Raw genomic sequence first — 25,960 nt, forward strand, 5'->3', positions numbered from 1 at the left:
GGGTCTTTTCAAGCCGTGTAAAATGTTCGCATTCCAGCCGTGACTGACTGACCCTGCCAGATTATTCAGCTGGAAGCTTTTGTAGAGGGTTGGGCCAGTTTCTTCACCCACTTTTTGTTTTTTTGTAATTAACATCGCAATAATAATTTTTCCGTTCTAAACAATGGCCTCGTCTGATGTAGCCCGGCAGCTGGTACGTGATCTGTTGTATCTGTGTGGAGAGTTGCATGCTAGCGTGAAACGTTTGAAAGAAAACTTGAGTGTTGCCCGATAGCACGTCTCTGGCTTCTCTGAGAGAAATCTAAATTTTGGGAGTGTCACTTCGTCTGTCGCCAAGCTTTACGGAGGGGTAAACCGTGTTGAAACGAATCTGGAAAAAGAAGACGATGAAGGGTTACGACACACGGGCTTTTTCACTTATTGTACCGGAGGGAAAAAAAATAAAGTAGAATTCCATGGATATAATAATTTAAGTTTACATTAAGAATCAAAATGGATATTCAGTTCTATTGATCCATTTCTTAATGTTTTAGCATTTTAAACGTGATTAAAAGTGAAATATATAGCTTTTCGTGCGCATGAAAAAAAGCTGACACACCGTTTTTACGTCGTTACTTAGCTAGCGCTCTATTATTCGTTCATAAAGTTTAACGCGGAACCAAATGGGACGGGTGACGGATCAGTCAGTTTTGCTTAACAAAAGGACAGGTAGCTAAACCCACACCGCAGGCGGAGGTCGATGGCTGGAGGAAACCCCCTTGTCCTACGAAATCAATAAGGGGGCACAGGCAGGAGACACCCCATCTCCGCCAATGGAAAGGACGGGGACTAACAGGGTGGGGCATTCAGAATCGGGCTGCCCGTCTGCCGGGAAAGACCGCAGAAACTGATTCAGAAGCGTCCAAAAGAGGCAGATGATTTCAAACGTGTGCTGAAAACAATAATTTTCCAAGCAGTGGTTGTTACATCAATTAATGATGTTACATGAGCGATGCAACAGCCCGTGATCTTGCAAACGCTGGCGCTGTTGTAGCGGCAGGAGAAACAAAAGTGTGCTTTGTCTAGCTCTGCTAATTTTAACTCCTTTGAGGGGAGTTATTTACTGAGCGGAAATGTTATTTGGTTTTGGTTTGTTTAAAAAAGGTTTAAAACGGCTGAAAAGAAAGTTGCGCATTTTAAAACGGGTCGTTGAACTGGAAATAAACCTGTTTGTGTAACACAGTCTCGGTGCCACTGAGTCGTCGTAACATCTGTCCAGACAGAATAGCTAAAAAAAAAAACACAAAAGGGCGTTGAGTGGGACGCCGTGTTTACGAGTTCTTACAAATATTTCTGTGCTGTGTGTTGTAAAATAAAGGTGAAGAGATACAAGATGGTATTCTGGCTAAGTGCGTGTTCGTGCCATTGACATCTTTTGAAGCATGCTAGTTTTTCTTTTTAAGGAGTAACCACCAGCGTAAAATGTTAGAATTAGCCTTTCAAAGCTCAGTTTTATTTTTGAATGAAAACACCTGGTTATAGTAATATTTACAAATGTCTAGTAGTATTTTTCAGCTTGAAGTAACAAACCCCAAATAGATGTTAATCTGTCCCAAAGGGTTTAGTGTTTTTACAGGATTTGAAAACGATCAAATCGGGAGTAACAAAGTAGGTTGCATGTTGCCCATTTATCAGTTTTTATGCGACCATTAAAGTCAAAATCATTTATATAGTTCTAGCACAGTGTTCAATACTTATTGAACGTCTGCCACATATTAAGAGTCCTGGATATTTAAATCTGATGTACAGTATACAGTAATTAATGTAATGACTGAAACTGAGAGATACTGTATCGGGCTTCTGTTAGGACCCATTTAGATGTTATCAGATCTGCAGACTATTCTGAATTAGAACAATATTCTTTAATGGGGGAAAACCCTTCAAACACTAGTTTACTCTCCTTTTAAAAAGGAAACGTTCAGTATCTTAATTAGCTTTGTGTTGTGAGTAGTAGTGAGAGGTGTAACGAGCGCTTGTTCTTTTCCCCCATTTTCAGACATGTCAGTATCTCCAGAGATCGAGACCACCCAGTAGGCCAGTGCAGGGAGGGTTAGGTCAAAAATTGGTATGATTTCTTTGGACAAGGCAGGAAGCACCCAGAACAGGCCTTAGACTTGAGAAAACTTTATCCAAAACACTCCTTGTGCTCAGTATCCTTTGAGTTGTGAAAATAGTGCCCACTGTTTGTCTTGTTAATGAAATACACATAATTATTTTATTAATAGACATATTAAAATATGGTATTAAGATAACAAAGTTAAAACAATTTTAGAGTCTGTGTGGTAGTTTATATACTTGTAGTCCTGTTAAGATTTAATGGAGGTAATTTTGAGTGGTATAGCTGTAGCTATATCAAGTATGGCTGCTTAACATTTCAGCAGAATTGTTATTTAAATTTTAGGTAAGCTTTTGAAAAGATATATGCTGATTTAAGACCCCTTATTCACATGAACCATATTAGCAGTTCGATTTCTTTCAGAATAGGATTAAGAATGACGCGAATGGTCACATGTATTATATAAATGGGAAATATTTGGAAGGTTTATTCTTTGCTTATTAGGGTTTAGTAATGTTGCAATGGTGAAATCTGTTCAGATAATCATTAGCTCTGGCTGAACAATGTGTGTTTTGCTAAATGTAATGGGAAACAAAAAAGCGATTTTGTTTTTTTATTTCTTCCCTCCAGGACAAAAATGCACGCCCTCTCTCCTTGTCCGGTCATGTTGGCTTCGACAGTCTGCCAGATCAACTGGTCAACAAATCCACCAACAGGGGCTTCTGTTTCAATATTCTGTGTATCGGTGAGGGCTGCTTTTGGTGGTACATTTGATGTTGTGACAAACGGGGTGGATCTAGCCCTACTACTATTGCTGATTAAAAACAAAATGCTGGTCTGTTACAGTCCAGCGGAGCTGTGAGTCCGGACTCCCCCGGTCCTGTCCCGCAGTCCAGCGGGGCTGTGCGTTCTGACACTCCAGTCCTGTCCCGCAGTCCAGCAGGACTGTGAGTCTGGACACTGTGGTCCTGTCCTGCAGTCCAGCGGGGCTGTGCGTTCTGACACTCCAGTCCTGTCCCGCAGTCCAGCGGGGCTGTGAGTCTGGACACTGTGGTCCTGTCCCGCAGTCCAGCGGGGCAGTGAGTCCGGCCTCCCCCGGTCCTGTCCCGCAGTCCAGTGGGGCAGTGAGTCCGGCTTCCCCCGGTCCTGTCCCGCAGTCCAGTGGGGCAGTGAGTCCGGCTTCCCCCGGTCCTGTCCCGCAGGCCAGCGGGGCTGTGAGTCTGGACACTGCGGTCCTGTCCCGCAGGCCAGCGGGGCTGTGAGTCTGGACACTGCGGTCCTGTCCCGCAGGCCAGCGGGGCTGTGAGTCTGGACACTGCGGTCCTGTCCCGCAGGCCAGCGGGGCTGTGAGTCTGGACACTGCGGTCCTGTCCCGCAGGCCAGCGGGGCTGTGAGTCTGGACACTGCGGTCCTGTCCCGCAGGCCAGCGGGGCTGTGAGTCTGGACACTGCGGTCCTGTCCCGCAGGCCAGCGGGGCTGTGAGTCTGGACACTGCGGTCCTGTCCCGCAGGCCAGCGGGGCTGTGAGTCTGGACACTGCGGTCCTGTCCCGCAGGCCAGCGGGGCTGTGAGTCCCCTTAAATGAAGTGCAGTGTCAGACTTGTGTAGAGAGTTTAAGTTGGTCCAGCTAAGTCTTGAGCTTATTTAGTCCTCTTCCTGATGTGGTATTTGCATGCTGAAGATTTGAATACCACACCTGGGGAGCTCTGCAGGATGTTGTTCTGGTCAGCCTAAATCAGGATCAGGCCTTCGTTCTTTTGGATTCTCAAGTCCCCCAGACTCTACTGGCTGGTTTTCTGTGCAAGTGGCTGCTTAACAAATTGCTTAATTGGAACATTTTCCAGGCTCTCACCTGCTAACGAGCTGGAGATTGAAGTTGCACTCTTACTGCCGACAGGGCTGTGCATACTGCGTGTGTGTGAGGAGAGAGTTGGCGAACTTCTCACTATAGGCCTGTCTTTTTTTGTTCTTTTAATTTTGCGTCCAGGGGAAACGGGCATCGGGAAGTCCACCCTCATGGACACGCTGTTCAGCACAAACTTCGAGAACTTCGAGTCTTCCCACTTTGAGCCCAAGGTCAGGCTGCGTGCGCAGACCTACGACCTGCAGGAGAGCAATGTGCGGCTGAAGCTCACCATCGTCAACACTGTGGGATTTGGAGATCAAATGAACAAACAGGAAAGGTAAGAGCTGTTTCAGTTCCACTAAGCTGCATGGGGAAAAAGGGGGTGGCATGGCGCTGGAGCATGGGTTCAATTCCCTGAGTGCTATCTGTGTGGAGTCTGTATGTTCTCTTGGTGTTCATATGGGTATCCTCCAGGTTTTCCGGTTTTCTCCCACAGTCATACTGGCATGTCAGTTGGCTTCTGGGAAAACTGGCCCTGGTGTGAGTGCGTTTGTGTTTGTGTGTACCCTGTGATTGTCTGGTATCCCATTCAGTGTGTACCATGCCTTGCGCTTAATGTTTGCTATGAAATGCACTGGCTTCCCTGTAACCCTGAATTGGATAACACGGTTAGAAAATGGTGGACTAATTTTCAAATTCTCTCTTGCCACATGCTGTGTGTGATAAAACAGTGAGATGGTCTCTGTTCTCTAGTCAGGTGAATGGGATGGATCACTAAGCCCTCCTTTTCCATTAAATTCCACACCTGTATTAATCACAAAAGTACCCTTTTTTTTTAGAAAGTTTCCATTTTAATATGTAAAAACGTTGTTTATATTAGCTTGCAATGTCATTACAGTCAGTACTTATAACACACATTTCAGGGTTATCAAAATTTTCTGTACTAATCACCATGATTTTTTATTTCCTAGCATGGAAATTGAAAATAATTTTCTTGACTTTCTAGAAAAACATTAAGAACAGCAGATTGAAATCTGCAAAGAATGTGGCTGAGATGGTTACATCTTTCATAGCTCCATCAGAATATTGGACCTGGTAGTGTTTTCCTTAATGACTGTGTTCAAGTATTGACCTGCTGTCTTTAAGGATCCATAACGCCCTTTAACCATTTGTATGTGTTTATCTTCTTCTGCATGTTTTTTTGCTGCTGACTTGTCGACGATGGCGACGCGTTTCTTTCATTGACGGGCTTTCCTTTTCTGCCCACCCAGCTACCAGCACGTGGTGGACTACATTGACACCCAGTTTGAGTCATACCTGCAGGAGGAGCTGAAAATCAAGCGCTCCCTGCACAACTACCACGACTCTCGAATCCACGCCTGCCTGTACTTCATCGCCCCCTCAGGGCACTCCCTCAAATCCCTGGACCTGGTCACCATGAAGAAACTGGACAGCAAGGTATGAGGGACAAGCATAGCAAGGCTCTTGAAGCAATGGCCTTTAGTTATATGCAGGCGCCGATGTATTGGGGCACAGTGTGGTGGGGAAGTCTCTGAACTCATGAAGGGTGGGTTGTGGGTTTGAGTCCTTGCTGTTGTACCTCGAGTGAGGTGCTTTACCCTAGTTGCTCCAGTCCGCCCAGCTGCTAGAATGGGGACTACTGACTGGCGTCCCATCCAGAGGGGTAGTCGTGCTCTCTGTTCCCTAAATGCTTTGATATCTGAGATAATCTCTGGACCATTGGGACTCAAATACTTGTCTTCTGCAGTCTTGTTTTGTGCACATTTAAGCAGTTAAAGTTTGGAAAGTAAGTTAGTGATGAAAGTACAAATAACTGTGGCAGTTGTAGATCTGTTTCATGTTAAGAAACTTTAGCAATGGTTATATACTGTTTTTTTATGATTTGCAAAATTGGCACATGGGGAAACTCTGAAGCAATGAGTGATCTTGGAAGGTGAAGTCACAGATTTAAATGTTCTATAATCCATTTATATCTCTACCACTCACCTGTGAATTACTGTTCACTTAACGTTCTGTAATTTATCAATAACAATATTCTGACCAGACTCTTCATCAGTATTTATAGAAAGTTATAATTTAATATGACATTTATATTTGTATTTTGCTTAAGATCACAGATTTTGAAATTTCAGACACTGAAATGATCAGATCTATGAGTGTCCAAATTGTAGAACGCAGTCATAAATCACAGATACTAAACATTTCTAAACATACGTTACATAACTCTTTGTTCATCAGACAAGCTGCTACAAGCTCTTTTTATTGGCATTTCTGTGCCAGATGCCTCCATGTAAAGTATAAGGCAAATAACCTTTTCCACTGACACTGTGTGTCTCTGGGTTTCTCACGGGCTCTGTTAAGGTTTGACTGACAAAAGGTGCCGTTACTCGGTTTGAGTTGGCTACTAATCTCAATGGGGTCTTGGGTTCCGCACATACGTGCATATGTGCACTGTTCTGCACATACTGTCAGCACCCAGTCAGAATAAAATGTCCAAGGTAGAGAGAGAAGCGTGATGTACTTATTTGGACTGTCGTTGGTGTGAAAGGAAAAGGGAAAGCAGTTGTTTCAGAATAGTGAGCAAACTGTGACAGGAAGTTAAATGGGTGATTGACATGATAAAATGTGTGATGGAAGCATGTCTTCATTACATAAATAACCCTTCTGCCACACTAAATATCTGGGTATATTCTGAAACATCATCGGCTATTCAAGCGTAAGACTTGTGCAGCTCTTACTGTAAAAACAGCAAGTGTGAAGAAATGGAATTGGCCTAACTGGTAAAGAAATGCCTTGCTCATGCCTAGCCTCTGAATAGGGTGTTTTTGTTCTTCATTTCATTGGAAGAATCCTATATGAACATGCCCTCTATTACTGGGAAGTACATCAGAGAAAATGAAAAGGAAACAGATTGCATTTGGATGGGCATATACCGTATGCTTTTTTCAGAGTAATAGGGGAAAAAGGTGAAAAACGAATTAAAGCAGCAAAGCAGGATTATGCTAATTTACAACATTTGGTGATTTCCAGTCTTAATTGCTTGGTTTCCCTTGAAATCCCATCCCACTGACGAGATCAAACAGGCTTTCATCTCCCATAACCTTAAGACTTGAGCCAACTTGTAGTCTCTTGTCTGGCTTCAACTGCAGTTAGGTTTCACAGACAGGCTGGCCTTAATTAAATTCAACCAGCGTTTTGTGTTTTACTTCTGCTTGGTTTCTGGTTGAAATCGGAAAGTGGATTATAGCAGTGAGAAAAGCATTATTCAGTTTTAATTCATTAGATTTTTTTGGTTGATGCACTACTTTGCAAGCTTGCTCTGACTTTGTAGCTCCTCTCTCATTACAAAGTGTATGCATTTTAAAATTACTTTTATATGATATCATATACTGTAGGATAAATGTCCACAGACAGAAACAAATGTTGTCTGGTGGCTTGAATGAATAATATAGAGGGATCCATTAGTTGCAGTATGTATGTACTGTATGTCCTGTATTTATGGATTTTTGTAACTTTTTACTAGAGGAATATTATAAATACTTAAGTCTTTGAAAATCTCAGAGTAGCTCATCACTTGGCAGGTGTGTCTTTTTCAAGAAGAGATAAAACAGTATGATCTAAAGACCTTCATGGGTACATCCTGGAGTCTCGCATAATTATGGTCTGACTTAAACACCAGCAAAGAAACATCGCTTTGATTCAACAAAATGGGACATCATTGGAAGGGAGTGAATACTTTTGCAGGGCTCTGCAGATGTTCTTTGTATAAAAGGAGTGTCTGTTTTTGCATGACAGGAGCCTCCTGGTCCACAGACCAGTAGTGTCACTCGACACAAACCGTAGGAGCTACGAAACTAAAATAAGAACCAGTCCAGAAACCAGATTCAACTGGGCTGGACATTTTTGTCTGTGGTCAGGCTGCACAGAAAGCCTGTCTTGCTCCACCCTGAAGCTGGTTGAATGTCAGCGGTTTGGGTGGGACGCTACTTTGTAAACATGGGAAGCATCTCGAAGCAACTGGAAGTGACTTCTTTGTTCCCAATCCTGCCTGTTCCAGCGGCCCGTTCTCTCCTGCTTTACACTTTTCTCCTCTTCGTCAAGATGCACGCTGTGCTGATCCAGACAGGCGGGCTGATGCCAGTCTGTGTAGTGCAAGAAGCATCTGGCTTCGTTAAGATTAAGATCACTTTATTGGCCATACACAATTTCTGCATTACAAAGTTCTCGCATACACCAGCTTGCTCTCCATGAGACACACAGGCAAAGAGAGCAGCTTGGGGTCAGAGCGCAGAGTCAGCCATTTATACGGCGCCCCTGGAGCAGCTGGGATTAAGGGCCTTGCTCAGGGGCCCAACGGAGTAGGATTCCTCTGCCAGCCGCAGGATTTGAACCGGCAACCTTCCAGCCGCAGGTGCAGATCCTTAGCCACAGAGCCACGCTCTGCCCTAATGCTCAATACTGTGCAAGTTAGATGAGAAATGAATATGCTAGATCCTAAAAGTTAATTTATTTAACTTAAAACTTAATTTAATTATAAGGAGTGAAGTGGTCTGAATACTTACAATGTAAACTTATCATGTCTTGAATTGTGACTTTAACAAGCATTAAATGGTTTAGGTTAAATGGTTTTTATTGGTTGGGGTATTTAAATCTTCATTTCTTGCAAACACCTATGTCTGCATGCGTGCCTAAAATCCCTTCACCACATTGTGTTTTCTAGGTCAACATTATTCCAGTTATTGCCAAAGCAGATACGATCTCCAAGAGCGAACTGCACAAATTCAAGATCAAGATCATGAGTGAACTTGTCAGCAATGGAGTCCAGATATACCAGTTTCCCATTGATGACGAGAGCGTGGCCAAGATCAATACAGCCATGAACGTGAGTGTGTGTGCCTCATGCACTCTGCCCTAGGTTTGCTTTGCATGAACGTCGAGCCGGGGGAGTAGAAGGATTCGATTTATTACAGTCGATCTCCATAGACTACAAAATGACGATAAAACTATGGCAAAAATCAGTTTTAGGACAAGAATCCTTTCTGCTTCTGCATCTCAACTTCCCCGGAACAGTGCAATCCGCTGCTTGTAATGGCGGCCACCATGCGGAATTGTTCAACGTTCTGTGATTTCAGTCTAAGTTGAGGCTGTTTTCTTCCTTCAGGGTCACCTCCCGTTTGCTGTTGTTGGCAGTACGGAGGAAGTGAAGATTGGTAACAAGATGGTCAAAGCACGACAGTACCCTTGGGGTGTTGTACAAGGTAATGTATTTGTATTGCTGATTGTGACGTTTTATGCAAAGTCGTCCTGCTTCCATATGGATGTTATACTAGTCTCCTGTTTCCTCATGAATTAGAAACATTTCAGCCACAGAAGAGGATGCTAGTTCCTAGCTGCTTGTTACAGTAGATATTGTGCATCCTGGGGAATATAAGTAGGCTTTTCAGGGTTTGATTTGAATATTTTGATAACAAATCACACCTTTTAAGGTGGTTGTATTGTTCAAGCCACTTTTGAAGGCTGGTGAATGCTTTCTCAGTCTGACTGAAGACTGAAGTGGCAACAATTGATTTAGCCATTTATTTTGTGAGTACGCATGTGTCAGTCGACAAATCCTAAAATTTAAAGCTGCCTCAAATCTCGCTTAACTACGTCTTAATAGGAGAGACTTGTCTTGTCTTATGAAAAATAGTTTTCAAATGCTCAGTTCTTCCACATGTGTTAGTGCATCGCAGCTGTGATATCGGCTTTAAAGCTCACGTTCTGAACACCACCACCGGTTGAACTCGGAAAGTGCCGACGGCTTTTCTGGCACGGGGTGTGCGCGATGTGAATCGAGCCCTGTGTGTGTGACCTTGTTGCTCCAGTGGAGAATGAGAACCACTGCGACTTCGTGAAGCTGAGGGAGATGCTGATCTGTGTGAACATGGAGGACCTGCGGGAGCAGACCCACACGCGCCACTACGAGCTGTACCGCCGCTGCAAGCTGGAGGAGATGGGCTTCAAGGACACCGACCCCGAGAGCAAGCCAGTCAGGTGGGCTTTCCTCTGGGCAGCGTGGACTTGGGCTTGTGTGGTCCAGGTACTTCTTACAGAAGGTAGCTAAAGAAGATTGGAATGTAAGGACGTAGTGTATCCATTGCTTCCACGCAACGCTGGGGCCCTGGGCTTGATTCCAGACTTGGGGTACTGTCTGTGTGGAGTCTGTATGTTCTCCCCATGTTCACATGGATTTCACGCAGTCCAGACATACTGTTAGGTTAATTGGCTTCTGGAAATATTGGCCCTTCCTGTGACTGTGTGCACGTTTATGTCTCTGAACTGGCGTCCTGTCTGGTGTTAAACCCCGTCTTGTACCCGTTGCTTGCTGGGGTAGGCTGTAGCTCCCCTGCAACCCTGAATTGTAAGGAGCTGTTAGAAAATGGATGGATGGAGATATGTAGTGTAATTATCTTCAGGATGGTTCATAAAAGTGACTATCCTAAAATGCATTTGATATTGACTTCCAGTAAGGCAAGCGCAGAACATGTGCTGTGCTCATTCGTATGAATGCTTGTATTTCCAACCCTACAGGGAAACCAGCTGTCAGGTTGTAGGCTGTTTTTCTGAAGAGGACTCCCAAAATTTGACTCTGCATGTTTTCTTTAAAACATTCATGTCAAAAAGTGAATTTCTGCTGGGATTGATACCCAGTTAAAACATCAAAATATGGCATTGAAGAAGTACTTTTAATTATTAGCATTTGAGAAAAAGAAAAGCATGCAATGTAGATCCCAAACCAAATACCTTAACAAAATATATTAAACAGCTCTTATCCCTCTAAGCTTTTTGCAGTCCTCATACCTCAGCTCTGTTATACTGTTACTTTGTTCTTGGTTTTATATCCTCTCTTTTTAAGCCTCCTTAAAAACTCTGGGAAATGTTTACTTAACCCCATGTGGCAGAACATTCCTGACATTCTTCAAATCCTTTAAAAACAACTCCACCAGTCACCAGATTGCCAGCTTTTATCTTGTACAGAGCGCCGCTTTGATAGCAGACTGACATTTTGTTTTTCAAAGTTAAAAGCGATAGTTGTTAAATAGAAATACGTCGTTGTGCATTGGAATTGAAAATTCGGTCTTAGATTCGAGTGAAAGCGTTTGGTTTATAAAATTTGTTTTTGGGGGGGATGGGGTTGATTCCTGGACATGCGCACAATAAGATTACGTATCTGGGACTGGTTTTAAAAAAAGCATAGTGTTAGCCACTTCCCAGTGCTCGCACTTTTCATTTTCACTGTTTCTCGAGAAAGTCTAGGGTGTCATTTCTGAGTGCAATATTAAGTGAACTGTGAAATCCTCTTTCTGTATCGACACTTCGATTTGAAGGTTTTGGAGTCTTGAAGCACCCCTGCCTATTTGTAGACGTGTTCTATTGGAAAGCCTTTGCTGGGGTAGTTTTGGGGGTGGGGCTTCTGACTAAAGAGGTAGTCAGACTCCCAAGGTCTGACCCATTGAGGCTCAGTAAGATTTGGCATTGGATCTTCCTGCAAGGTCATTGTTTTGCCCAGCGTTTACAGTGAGGCCATATGATATTATCAGGGCTGGTCTCTTTCAAATGTATGCGTTAACACTTGGGCAATGAAAGGCTTTGTCTGCACATGAATTTGGAAGCTGACGCGATTGGTTTTAAAGCAGGGCAGATAGCGTGCGGTTTGTTGGGTAATTGGGATTACCGAGCTGTGGAGAATTGATGTGCGACGCCAAAAATGACGCAGGATCTCCCTTCTGGGTACAGCTTATCCCAAATGTGCTTTTTATGTGTGGGTTGTGATAGCAGGGTGCACTATTATGGCTACCTGCATTCCTGCTACTTGATTCACTTCCACTTAGTGTTTGTACTTAATCGCTTGGTTAACGCAGTATTGCTGGTTGGTGCCTGAGGCGGGGGCAGTGGAGCCAGGCTGGAGTGACTGAAGCACGACCTGAGGGATTTGTATCATGGGTGGAGATCAGCCCAGAATCAGAGCTTCTTTAAACCACACCTTGCAACTCTGAACAACTAAAAACTGCTGCATGACAGATTTGCTTGCCATTTGATCTTGACATGATCAGATGTTTTTGAAGTTGGCCAGCAAGCAGGAGCACAGTGACTGCAGTCTAACACTCCAGCCTCAGTCAGCAGGCAGTGCAGCCTGGAATCTAACCAGCTGGTCTCTATCCCCTGGCCAGAGGCTTTGCTGCACATCCTTCTATGAAATGGTCTATCTTTGTGATCACGTGCTTTTATTACTGACAGGCAGGAGGGGCTGGTTCATGTGTGTGAATGCTGCATTCCTGGACACACTGAATCCCCTAAAGCAGAAGCACTTGTCTGGCAGCAGTTACGTGGCATCTTGTTGGATCACAATAGCTTTTGAATGATGTGTTACTGCATGTTCTTATTTAATACACAGGGAAGGATTCATGGTGTAGGCGTTCTCCTTTAGATGAGACGTAAAACTGAGGTCCTGACTCTCTGGAGTCATTAAAAATCCTAGGGTGTTTTTCGAAAAGAGTAGGGGTGTTACCCTGGTGTCCTGGCCAAATTTCCCCCCTGGCCTCTAAAACTCATGGCCTCCCCCTCTATGAACTGACTTTATTACTCTGTCCTCCTCCCCACTGATAGCTGATGTGGGGTGAGTATAATGGCGCACTATGGCTGCCGTCACATCATCCAGGTGGGGCTGCACATTGGTGGTGGTGGAGGGGAGTCCCCATTACCTGGAAAGCACTTTGAGTGGAGTGTCCAGAAAAGAGCTACATAAGTGTAAGGAATATTAAAAAATATTAAGGACCATAGAAATGGATTTCATCTTCAGTGCTGTCATAGAGCATTTTTTTTCTTGCTTTGCATAGTGCCACAAGTATAACGCTGAGACTTGTATGGAGCATTTGGGAATGCAAATAGGTTTGAACCTTTTGGATTGAAAAGGCAAGCCGTTAAATGACTATTTGATGGAGTGTGAAAACAGCAGGGTAAAGGAAGGAGCTCGATGGGGGCACGTCCTGAAGGCCCTCTCGCTCTGCCCCCAGCCTGCAGCAGACCTACGAGGCCAAGCGACAGGAGTTCCTGAGCGAGCTGCAGCGGCGCGAGGAGGAGATGAGGCAGATGTTCGTGCAGCGGGTGAAGGAGAAGGAGACCGAGCTGAAGGAGGCCGAGAGAGAGGTACCCCCACTCCGCCGCCCCTGAAACGCATGGGAAGACACGCGGCCCGCAGTCTTGTCACGCTCGTCTTTTTACTCTCAACGTGGGTTTGATGAGAAATACCCCGGACCACAAGTTACTTTTAAATCTTAATGCGATGATAGTTGAAGTACTTCACTGTAATTGTTGAGAGTTACTAAATGCTTAATAAAATCACAGCTGCTGACTTTCACTGGGGTGAGTACGTTTTGGAGCTTGGTCATGGCGATAAAGAATAAAAAGGATTGTGGTGAGAACAAGTGTGGAGCTGGATGCTTCTTTAACATTCCTGTTTTCCCACTACTAATGTATTATGCAAACGGACCAAGGTGGACTGCTTGCTTCCTGCTTTTGTGGGGGCAATACCAGTTTTTTTTTTTTTAAATGTCTCCAACATTCATCCATTTTCCATATGGTGAACCCTATTCTACAACTTCAAAAGCACCTCTTTTTGAAAATGTCAGAAAAGACCTGTCCCAAATTGTTTGATTTTAACGATGCACTGCTGTCAAAAGTTAGTAGCTTCAATAGTGATCTGCAGTCCAGTAGCCTGTAACGTGCATGAACTACATTTTTCAGGTAGTGAACAGAGCTGTAGAAAGAGATTGCAATTTAACAGAGCCATTAATAGACTGGTGTGCACTGTCCCATACAGCTAATTCCCTAGTACCCAACATTATTACACCTAACCTCTGAAGCAGGGCTGTCATGCATTAAGTGTTAAAACAACACATAGGTATTTAGCTCCCTAATAAGAACTTAAACTGACGTTCTCTAATAGGTTGGGAAAGCCAGTCTACAATGTGTGGCCCTATAGAGGGTTGCCACACATTCAGCTACATGCTCTTGCTTCCCCCTTGTGGTGTACTGTGGCTATGCAGTAACATCTCTCTGGTTCTTAGTTGCAGGGAAAGTTCGAACACTTGAAGAGGGTGCATCAGGAGGAAAGGATGAAGCTGGAGGAGAAGAGAAAGCTGCTGGAGGATGAAATCAATATTTTCAGCAAGAGAAGAGCTGCCACAGAACTCCTGCAGGCTCAGGCTTTTAATACTTCATCTGGTGTGAACATAAAAAAGGATAAAGATCGTAAAAAGTAAGCCTCTTGCCATAATTCCCTTTTCGGTGTTGCTCCTGCTTTTGATATTCGAATTAAGGCTATGCTGTCCCATTTTTAAATTAATGGCTAGAGTTCAAGTTTTCTTTATGGACTTTGGGAATTAAGTTGATTAATTTTAGTGACTTATATTTAGAAAAACAAAAATGAAGAAATTAGTAACATACTCTTTGAAAATAATCTTACTTGTACTCTGTTATGCCAGTGGTGTGCCCAGTATTTTGCACAGAGATGGACTTTTAAGAGGCTTGCTCAGGATGTGTTCTGTAATAGCCTGTCTTGTTAACAGGAGGCACACCTTGTCAGAAGCAATAGGAAATGAGTTTGCAAGCTGTCGTAAGGAACAGGCGCCCTGTAGCTCAAATGATAAGAATAGTGGAGCATGAAAGGTGTGCAGTGTGACAGATCAGGGGAAAACAGAATCAGTTCTCTTTACTATATTAGTCACTTTTTGGGGATGAGCCTTCTCTTTGGTTAAAACATGGACATAGCCCAATGTTTTACTTCCAGGTTATTAATGCGAGACTCAGACGAGTTTGACAGAGGTTATAAGGCACCTGGCCGTTTTCTCTTCTGGAATCAGAAGATTTGTTTCATAACTCTTATCAAGGAGATCTGCAGTCCCATTAAAAAATCAGTAAACTTTTGAGACCTCGTGTGAGGTCTGCACTGGACTAGATGATGACACTGGAGCTGAGCTTGTGTCAGTCAGAAGACAGACATCGATTTTCCCAAGTCAGCAAACAGCACCACGGTGACAGGACTCTGTGTCCCTCGTGGGCTGAAGACTACAACCAATAGTGACCAGTTTCCTGGAGAAGGCAAACTCTTAATGACCAAACCTGAAATTTTGCAACTTGGAAATTAGCCGTCTCTCTACATGTCTTTATGATCTATCTGTCCACAGGTCTTCCTCAGCAGTGTAGAACTCCTTTGAGAAATGTCCAGGTGTACCTGTTGTGTACACGCAACACACAGTTTACAGGGTGTGCAGAAAGTAAAATTTCGAAAAACAGGAAAGCTGGAAGCACAAATGTGAAAAATATGCAAATCTGAAATTATAAGTGGGTTGAATCTGTTAAATAATTGCTTAAGACCGCATTGCATACTGAAGAACAGGAATCAGTAACTGTCAGTGTAGTATTCTAGGTATGTGCAGTTCAGTTTAGTCTACAAACAGAGGCTTATTTCTGTTTTGCTCTTTGCCTTTAGCTCCGGGTTCATGTGAAGACCGCCCTCTGAAGAGAACATCTACCCGCTGGTAAACACAGACTGTAATAAATAGAGAATGAGCGCTCTTTGGTATTCTCAACCATCACTGCAAGTCTCACAGTGTTGTCTATTAACAGTTACTGCCAGTTGTACAGCCTTAGGCCATGATGTGTGTGTGTGTATGTATATGTCTATATTCAGTTATTTTGTTGTTTTAATGTCCTCCTTTGTTCCTTTTCCTGCTCTAGAAAAAAGGGAGTTGCTGTTTTGCTTTTTGCTACACCTCCATGACTTGTTCTCTGTGTGAGAGTCAATTTCTGTTCATACCTCCTCCCCTTTTCAGCTCTGTATGTAAAAGGCTGTACTGCCGTGGTTTGAGCCATGGGTATTTAAAGAGCAGAGTTCCAGTATGAAGTGTCTAGGTTAAGTTTCCCCTTGACACCCTGAACGTGACCCTCAGCCTTTGTTAAAGTGAGTGGACCAGCCCCCAACCCTGTGCAGCAAGACTTGCTCACTCCTGGCTTTAGAAAGGGACCATGGCCCCGATGGGAACTGATCCACCATCCATGAAATGATTAGTGTTGGTTACCTTCATTGAGGAGGGTAGAGCTTGTCCAGGGAAGGTTTTAAACACATAAGCTGACATGCACAGGGTTGCTATGCCCTTCTGCCTTGGAGAAAACGCCCTGTTCTTCTCTAGACCTGGGTCTGTGCCCGGGCAGCATAGCATTACATAGCTGCAGCAAAGCCCCTGTAAGAAGGGTGAGACGCGTATAGCGTTTCATCTGGCCAAAAACATGGACTCCTTGCACTCCTGTCCTCTGTGGTTTGAATCTCAGTGTTTATCAGCATCATGTCACTGCTGCTAGCTGACTGCAGAGAACAGGATGTTAGAGACATTTGCTACAGTTATTAATACGAATTGTAAGTGGTACAGAGCGTTGCAAATTCTCCTTGTGAAACATCAGTTAAGAGACCTTCCTTCCACTAGCGCAGGCAGGGGGCCGTGCATCTGGTAAGGATGTTTTTTTTCTGCCTTATAAACTATGCAAATATGAGAATGAAGCTTGTACCGTGAGCCTAATACCAATAAATCCCACACTTAACACATGCTGCCTTAAAAAAAAAAAACTTACAAGTGCCTTCTGTTTCCCTTTTGTATTTAGTAATCGTTTATCAGCAAACGAAACTGAAAGGGAGCTGTATTGTACTAATAGTACAGTGTTTACGTCAAGCATGATGTATATTTCGGTACTAGGTGCCCAGCAGTTTCAAAACTCACATTCTGTTGTGAAGGACCACTTGAATAAGCAATCCAAGGATCACCTTGAACCATACATATAGCGTTCATATAGAAAGTCTTGTATTTAAATATACAGTGTTATTGAGGGACAGTGTTTTTTAGCAAAAATAAAAGTTTTTACTTACCAAAATGTTGAATGCTTGTCATTTTTCTACATGTGAAATCTAATGGTCTTAGACCTAAGTTTTATTGTCCAAAATAAAGATTACCTCCAATTCCAACTCAGATGAAGATGTCTCTGCAGTGCTACACACAGTGCTGATGAGAAGGCACATTTCCGATCTGTCAAGCCTACAGAAGTCTCCTCCATAAGGGAAATCCTAAGCCCTGGTCAGGCCAACTGGCAGAGTGTTACCCATGTGGAACCCTCATTCTGTTCAAGCTAACAGCACCTCACACATGCCAGAAAACACATCGGAAATGACTGGTTGGTAACAGATGAATAAACAACTGGCCTAAAGGAGAGGAGCTCAACTCTGACTGTCACGGGCCCCAGTCCAGCAGGTTTCAGTGGTCTCCTCTTCTGAAGTTTTCAACCTGTTAGAAAGGCTTCAACTTACCCAATTAAGCAAATAAGTTTGATTAGGTAATTAAGGACTCCTGGACTGGTTTTACAGGCCTTCTAGCCTGCTCTAGTATTTCAACAGAACCAGCACCTTAACTGCTGTATTAAGGGTGGTTGTGGTGACTCTGTGGCTAAGGATCTGTGCCGGTCGTTAAAAGGTTGCTGGTTCGTATCCTGCGGCTGGCAGAGGAATCCTACTCTGTTGGGCCCATGAGCAAGGCCCTGAAACCCAGCTGCTGCAGGGGAGCCTTATAAGTGGCTGACCCTGTGCTCTGACCCCAAGCTTCTCTTCCCCTCTGTGTGTCTCATGGTGAGCAAGCTGGGGTATGCGAAAAGACATTTCTAATACAAGAAATTGTATATGGTCAATAAAGTGATCTTATATATATTGATCGTGATAATTCAATCGAGACGTTGAAGCAAACCCTCTGTATTAGAAGGCAAGTTGAATAGCTCTTTCTCAGTGCACATGCATAGACCATAGATGAGCTTGTAAAGTGCTTTATGCTCAATTCTGAAGATGAAAGTGCAAATTGGCCAAAATCAGGAACAGTCCTGAACATTAGCACTAAAGAGGCTAGATTTGTGGAATTAGATTAATAGTATCCTTTTCAAATGACACCAGCTCAGCCTAAAGTCAAACAACAACCCTCCTCTGCTCTAGTGCGCCATAGAGATGCATATTTAACGTCATGAACTTGGCTACATTTCGCTATGGAGCTTTTGAGCTTGAGACTGAGGAAGACTTCCGTTTCATAGACAGCCCTTAAGTCCAAATGGATGTAACTCCAGTTCTGCAGGGCCAGAAGGTTTCTGGGTCCACCTGAGACTTCATATGCCTGGGTGATCTCAATATTTGTTGCATTGGACAAGATTAAACATTTCCATGTTCTTAAGAAGCTGGAGTTTTAGAGAGAGAGACTTATAATAACAACCTCGAGAGCTCTTGCATTGGACTCCCCTGCTTTAAACTTATGCAACTACACTTTGACCTTAGAACACTAGATGGCAGCACCTTGTCGTATCAAAGCTAAAACAGCTTTTATAGAAAATGACCTATTTTCTTTCGATTTGACAGGAGTAGTACAGCGATCTATACAAAACGTCAGACTTCATTTCTTCAATGATTACAAGACAACAGAGAAATAAGTAAACTTTACTTCTTTGTTGTGAATGTCTGGGTTCAAGGACAGCTGTCCAACACTGAAGACTTGACAATGGAAGGCCAGAGTGTTTCAGGTGAAGAACTAACACAAACCTGGGACTGGGGCGCTGGAATCTTGTTTATTAAAATGAGCCACTGACATGCATTTCAAACTCCAGCTGTCTTTGAGTTACACCAATAATGTAGCAAGGGGTGCCGCAGCATGAGCCAAGTATAGTGTAGACCTGTCCTCTTTCTGTACATTTTCTGCAGTGAGGGCTGGTTTCCAAGGTAACAGAGGCAAGAGAAGGAAACCGTTCTTGTGTGTGTGTGTGCGCAAGTGAGTAAGAAACACAAAGGAGGAGGAAAAAATGACAGGATCTTTATACAGACAAGGACACCTATACACCATACTGAAACCGCTGCTGCAAAAGTTCAACCATGCACTTCAAAAGAACACGTAACTGCCAACTGTTTTATCTTGGTCGCACATAAACCGTTCCTCTCTGTTACAGTAGGCTTTTTCCTACTCGGACAGAGGGCTGCAGACACATTTTGGGGGTGAGAATTACATGAAACAAGCACATGCAGCAGCAACTCGGTTCCAAAGAAATAAATGTTTACAAGGGTATCCTGTGAGGGAGGTGGCAGGAACAGTCAATGCTCTGCAGGATGCACTTCAGACCCCTGTGGACAAATTCAGAACAAAAGACAGCTCTACAAAGCAGTGGATGAGGATCAGAAAGGAAAGAGAAGACAGGCTGATCTTCCAGAAGTCGAAAGCCCTCAGCTGCCTCTGCATTTCAGTTCCACATCAAGGAAAATGGTAGATGTCTTCACGAATATAATAAGATTCTTATATTAAAAATTAATCTTAGAGGTGTGCTTTGCAGTTTTGCCACAAGACCAGTAAAAACCAATTTCTCAATGGATTTTCCTAAATGATATTTCAAGGATTTGGGATATTGAGGATGATTGCTCTTGCCTGACACCTAGACAGCTCTCTCTCTCTCCTAGTAGAATTCCTGAGAACTTACTTTGCTTTGAAGTCAGAAAAGATCAGAGCAATTTTCAAAACAGAAAAGGGCAGGAAGAATAAAATCTCTATCAAGCATTCTCGAAAAAAAATCTCCACCTAGTAAAAATTCCATCCATTTTCAGCAATCACTTTATCCATAAGCAGTCACAGTGCTTAATTTCATTTATTTCTACAAAATAAATTGGGTGTCATGCTGAAAAGATTTTTGCTTTATCTTGTTTAGATATACAAATCCTGTATGTATAGAATAATGAAGCATCAAACTGGCATTTTTAAAAGCACGACCCACAACTAATTTTGCATTGGAGAAATGTTTTAGTCAGTGTTTAAGAAGAAATGCATTCTTCAATCTGTCTCTACAGTAAACCAATGCAACATCAAACCAAATATTAAGAAACAGCCTTAATTAAGAATAATACCTTGACACAAAAATCAAGGGATAGCCAGCATCATGTCAGCTAAACTAACCCCCAGATCAATATAAGATGATAATTTTAAAAGTTTATTTCCTAAAATAATCTGAATTTGCAGCTATATAGAATAAGCTTTTAAACTCATGATGACTCTCACAGGACACTTTTCATTTATGCAAATTGTTCCCTCATCAAATTAAAAGAATGAACCACATCAATTAGGATTAATAATTTAGCCACAAAACGTGCCAAACCTTTACTACCTCCTCATTCCACATAGACCTAAAACAAAGGAAAGGTCTCTTGAGACCAGACATCTGTGGAATCTGGAATTGAAAAGACCGCAGAACCCTCTCAGGGTGAATAAAAACTGAGGATCACATCCAACAGGGAACGAGGGTGCAAATGAAGAGCCATGGAGTTATTAAGGATCTCCAGATTCTGCGTTTCTCATTTCTGCATTTTAAATTAAATATGTAGGTTTATAGATTCATTTTTCAAAGCTATTAAAAAGTTTTAAAAAAATCCCAGTAGCAGTTGAGACTAAACGGTAGAAAATTAATCTCTGGCAGAGCACGCAGAGTTTCACATGATATAGTGAATTTACCACAGAAAAAACAGAATTTAAGATTTACTCAGTACTACTTAACCTGTTCCCTGTTCTTTAGGGTACTACAATGTTATGGATATATTTATGCACAAATGAGTGTAGTGACAAGCATTATTACATCAGGTTTGTACATTGCACCACAAGAAATGTCATGAAGTCATGAAGGCTTATAAAGGTAAAAAGTTATCTTGCAGCCGTGTTTGTAGATGTGTCCAAGGCGAGGTAATAGTCCATCACTCTGCAGAGTTGCCTTAAGGCCGGGAGCTTTCTACAAGGTACCATTGTGAGCTCTGTTCCCCGTTCACAAACAAAGGATCCACAGAGTCACACAGGGATCACGTGGCGCATCCGAGTCCGGAACCCGTGTGTAAGAGACCGGCAGATCAACATCGGGACGGTGGGGAACAGACACTGGCCTCAGGAAGGAGCTAGGTTTCTCCACTCAGACGGTAAACAGTGGAACATCAGCCACCAGCTTCAACCTACTGGACCGGACGGTACTATGATTAATACCAATATGCGACAGTTCACAGCAGACGACAGATGATGATCAGGCTAAGTTCTGAGACTGGTGTAACAGACCTTGAGCAACACCTGTCAGGTGCATTCACGTTGCCATTGTTCATTGCAATGAAGGTTTTGCTGTGGAAAATGGAGACCGGATCTCAAAATGTTAAGATAAAATGCAGTACAGTGAGCCTGCCTTCAGGAATAGTTTGATTAATGGGTCCCCACAAAATTACACCACCAAAATCAAGGCCTTGTAGCTCCTGAATGGAGGCCTCAGACAACTTTTGTGGGGCTTTTTTGTGTGCACAGGCTGTGCCGTCGTTAAATAAGAGAACAGCTGTTCCTCAGAAGGTGTGAGTCTGTGCCAGCATCCTGTGGCTTCAGTCAGTTGTTAATTTTCTACAACACTTTGCCACCGAGTCCTTCACAGATTTGTATGACAGCTAATAATATGGCAACAGGTACCCATGAAAGGACGAAGGAGTGGAAAAACCCCTTGGAGTAACAGCCTCGGGTTTGTGGAGCATTAGTTGTAATAAATCATGCTGTCTGACCCAGCGTAATGCAGTTGCCTCACCTGGCCATGGGGAGTCATGAGTTAACCAATAATCCTCACAGTCCACGCACAACTGGCAAGGCTACCGCGTGGAAGTGATACAGTACCTAGGGTTGTCCTTCCCAGATCACAACACCTGTTTGACCAGATCTGGCAATCAGAGGTAAATGCTGTCCTTTGTTAGTGCTACCGGAACAGAGTCTAGTAAGGGTGGATGAATGGGCTCTAAATGTCCAAGCACCTTCAGAGTGTTAGCATTCTTTCGGCGAGCATGCAAAAATAAGAAAGCATGTGTGCAGGTATCAGCGTTGCACATGCAATCACATGCAAGAGTGCACATCCTTTACCACCACGTATTACACACATCACTCTCAGAAAGTAATGGGTGCTGCAGACCAGGAAGAGGATGTGAAATGCAGGCATCTTGTAACCCCGCATAACAAGAAGCTCCACGTCAGAGACCCTACCTCTTAGCATACGCTACAACAAGCATGGGCCCTGCTGCTAAACAGGTTCAGAACCTCTTGCAAAAGGGCAAAACATCACTGTGTTCCTTGAAGTGAAAGAGGCTTAGACAGAGGCCCACTTGTTCTATGTTCTATGCTCTAAGCTCAGCTGATGAGCAAGCCACTGAATGACTAGACAAATCTGAATGATAAATGCAAAAATAACATCCTCTTCAAACAAGGTGATCAAATACTGTTATACGATTAAGGATTCGTGTGTCCTGCATTTCCCCAATGCTGTTTTTTTTTCCGCCTGCAGAAGACAACAAAATTGCTTATGGTTGAAAAGGGAATTTGGAAAAAAAAGCAGCACCTCTGGCAAGTTTAATCAAAAGGACCAAGTGAAATGGAGAAACCTGGGCCAGAAGACAGACCCAAAACCCAGAATACTGGAAAACTGTTTTACTCTCAATTAGGTGAAATAAGAGTTGCTGGCTGGCATACCATTTTTAGAAGGAAAATGAAAAGACAGTATTGTACGCATCTGGTTTCTGCATTAGTTTAACATTACGGAGCATCCATCCTTGTATTTTCTAACTGTTTTATCCAATACGAAGTTCAAGGGAAAGCGGAGTACAGCCAGAAAAATCCGTATCTGCAAGGGGATGCTATGAAATAATCAATCAGTAGCTACTGGGAGTCATTAATGTAGAATAATCAAACAATAATTATCAAAAGATAATAAGATAAGATCACTTTATTAGCCCTATACACTTTCTTGCTTTAGGAATTTGTCTTTTCTCATACCCCAGCTTTTCTCCATGGAGACACAGACACACAGACAGGGAGAGAGCCTGGGGTCAGAGCGCAGGGTCTGCCATTGTACAGCGCCCCTGGAGCAGTTGGGGTTAAGGGCCTTGCTCAGGATTCAACCGTAGGATTCCTCTGCCAGCTGCAGGATTTGAACCGGCAACCTTCCAGCCACAGGCGCAGATCTTAGCCACAGTGCCACCACTCTGCCCCCAGCTGACTGAATACTGAAACCAAAAGTATGTCATATACCATTTTCATGTGCCTGAGAAACTCAGCAAGGAGTGATGATTACCAGCAAAAAATACAAAATGAGTGCTTTAAGAGCAGAATTAAAAACCGTACAGAAAAGGAGAGCAGTAGTTCCTCCTCCCTTGAGAAGTTCTATAGGGTACCATGCCCAGCGCGACATGTTTTCCCCGAGTCACGCAGTGATATTTCACCTGAATTAAATGCTAAGCCTCTCTCTCGCATTTGCAACCGCATAACCTCATTGGCTGTCAAGTCTGCAGAAATAATCACCTGAATTTGCATTTAGATTGTCCGTCGCTGACAATCTTCTGAAGCCATTCTTCGCGACGCTGGGCTGAGAAAATTTGTTTGTCATTTAGGCTTGTGGAAGTTGATTTTAAATTTCCAATTACGCAAGATCTAGCCCGATTGAATGTGGCGGAGGGACGCTTATCAAAGAAATCCAAGCAGGGCAGGAACAACGCCAGACAGGCTACCCATTTACTGTTCTTTCTGGCGCCTGTCAAAGTCAGTCCTGACAGCAGAATATTAGCATCAATTCCACCGCTTTAACCTTTTCCTCTGGGCGCGATTTAATAGCTGTGTTTAGAAATATTGTGAAAATGCGACATAGAGAAATATGTCTGTGTATTCAGGCTGTTTGTAGGTGGGAAAGTGGGTGTCAAAGTGGTAAATTAATCACTCTTCTGTTACGAACACTACAGTTTATTTATATAGTCAAAGCATAGTCATTGCATCTGCTCTCTGCTTATCCTGGTACAGCCAGAGAGTTTCCTCTATAAGAGTCAAGTGTGGTTGTTTCACCCACAACAGAATTTTACAGAAGTATTATGTTCAAATGGGTCACCTTTAGGATTTTGTGCTGTGTAGGGATTTTACAAGGGCAAAGTATTTCAGACTGCGATGCTGTTTCTACCTTCTGTGCATTCCAAATTCTTTACATTTTCCAAAACGTAAAATGCAGCCGGGCATTTTCTTTCTTTCTTTCCCACTGCACGGTCACTTATTTTTCATGCAATTCTTAAAACGCAGTGTTCCAGATATGCCAATTGTTTCAAAAGCTTCCCTCTCTCTTGAGGTACGTTCCCATCATTATTTTAAGGCCCGGAGACAGCAAAGGCCAGATGCTTGCCATTTTGAAAAGTGCGCTGTCAAACCTAATGAGGCTGTACAGTATACGATACAAAGATGGCTAACTTTGGGCTTTCCCTGTAACAGAGTGAAAGAGCTCCACTCAGCAGAATCTTAAGATGCGCGCACACACAGACACACAGGAAAGAAAAAAACAGTGCTGCTGTCTTATGTCGCCTTCAAAGGCCAGCGACAGCATTTACAGCAAGGTGTTTTTGTAACGGCTGAGACAGATGTGAGCAGCCCATGCTAGAGTAATCACAGCTTGTGCTGTGAAAAGTTGATGAAAGCCAGGCCTGTGGAACTCTGTGCCACAGGAGGAGCTCTGTCTGAGAGGGGCTCCACTAGCTGAGAGTTTCCCCGAGCGATGAGAGGGATGTTTGGACTGGCTCGCACTACGAGTGCATGTCTACTTCAACCTTTCTCTTCTGCCTGCTGTCCAATCCGCTGAGACAAACAGCAAGGGAAACCGAAGGCCTTTGTAATAAATTCTTTAACAGACGCAAAGAAAAGGATCAGGTTTAAATCCTCTTCTACAGCATAGAGTAGCAAATTTATATAATGTAGGGGCATTGACAACTTCTGGACTCAGTTTTGTTGGGGTGTGAGACTAGCTGGGTAGGTGCAGAGAATATTAAATAGTTTAAGTTCCCACACAAACAAACAGGAAAACAGCTGCTTTGGTATTTATTGAATTAATGATGTAATTTTAAAGTCTTTTGCTGCTATATGCAAGCTGTGGCAGGTCTTGGAGACCTGGTAAGAAAGGATCATTTATTCTGTCAGCAATTAGCAAGCAAAACTCACATGATAAAGGACATACTAATAAAATGTTAACAATATCTAAACGGTAACTGCTAATTACAAAAATCCTTCTGTTCTATACACAGGGTTATTTAAACATTGTCTATTTTGAAAGTCTTATGAGGTCCCAATGATAAATTAGTAAAAACAGAAGCTCTAAAAATACGCATACATGGAATTATTAAAGGTTATATAGAAACTACTTCTACCCTCCCACATGTTGCACAAGATTAAGGCAAAGGTTTTGTGGATTAATCTGGAATGCTCTTTGGAGGTTTGCAGTAATACTGTCTATTGACTTAAGGCAGCATGCCAGCCCGTGTATTGGTCTATTCAAGTTCTTTTTGTTCTCCAGTGAGAACTTGAAAACACAACGTTCAGAAATGCTTAAATAATACTTTCACTGCTTATCTGCAAGTTTTGCAATTGGTTCACACAACTTGCAAATCAGACCCACCAAAAAAAATATTTGTTTTAAAGTAGTGCTTTCTCCTAAAGATAGAAGACACTTCATATTTGCCTTTAGACATCCCTGTTTCATTTAATTCTGCAATGATGTAAAATATTTCAAAATTGTATCCAAATAAAACAAAATAATCGAGGCAGCCTCACGGCACAGTGGTTGGTATTGTACCTTAGCTGCAGTGCTCCCTGCAAGGAGTTCTCCTCGCGTGTGTGCATGGATTTCCTTTGGGTGCTCCAGTTTCCTCCCACAGTCCAAGGACATACTGGTAGGTTAATTGGCTTCTAGTTGCAATGGCCCTGGTGTGAGTGTGAGCATGTTTGTGTGTCTGCCCTGCGATGGATCCAAGGTGTATCCCACCTTGTGCTTGCCAGGATAGACTCCAGCTCCCCCACAGCCCTGTACTGGATAAAGCAGCTAGAA

The 25,960-nt window shown here is 43.1% G+C and overlaps 1 protein-coding gene across 3 annotated transcripts; it reads left to right on the top strand.

Annotated features, from left to right (window-relative positions):
- Positions 1-40: 40 nt before the first annotated feature.
- septin10 (septin 10) lies at positions 41-16,924 on the top strand. 3 transcript variants are annotated; one of them, XM_015361697.2, is made up of 11 exons: positions 41-193; positions 2,036-2,104; positions 2,726-2,840; positions 4,082-4,277; positions 5,212-5,398; positions 8,682-8,843; positions 9,123-9,219; positions 9,826-9,994; positions 13,015-13,147; positions 14,068-14,258; positions 15,492-16,924. In XM_015361697.2, exons 1-11 carry the CDS (start codon positions 164-166, stop codon positions 15,505-15,507), a joined length of 1,365 nt encoding a protein of 454 aa, XP_015217183.1. In that variant the 5' UTR covers positions 41-163; the 3' UTR covers positions 15,508-16,924. The 3 variants fall into 3 exon arrangements, with proteins under 3 accessions (XP_015217183.1, XP_006638083.2, XP_015217184.1); XM_015361698.2 differs by lacking the exon at positions 41-193 and adding an exon at positions 689-836; XM_006638020.3 differs by lacking the exon at positions 2,036-2,104.
- Positions 16,925-25,960: the final 9,036 nt, after the last annotated feature.

The sequence above is a fragment of the Lepisosteus oculatus genome, chromosome 13 (genome assembly GCF_040954835.1).
Source record: "Lepisosteus oculatus isolate fLepOcu1 chromosome 13, fLepOcu1.hap2, whole genome shotgun sequence".
Taxonomy (NCBI): Eukaryota; Metazoa; Chordata; class Actinopteri; order Semionotiformes; family Lepisosteidae; genus Lepisosteus; species Lepisosteus oculatus.

What these genes read in the sequence shown, in the direction of transcription:
- septin10 (XM_015361697.2), top strand. Translation starts at nt 164, where the DNA reads ATGGCCTCGTCTGATGTAGCCCGGCAGCTG. An exon ending in CCCTTGGGGTGTTGTACAAG is followed by an intron (nt 9,220 to 9,825) that starts GTAATGTATTTG and finishes TTGTTGCTCCAG; the next exon opens with TGGAGAATGAGAACCACTGC. An exon ending in TGAAGGAGGCCGAGAGAGAG is followed by an intron (nt 13,148 to 14,067) that starts GTACCCCCACTC and finishes TCTGGTTCTTAG; the next exon opens with TTGCAGGGAAAGTTCGAACA.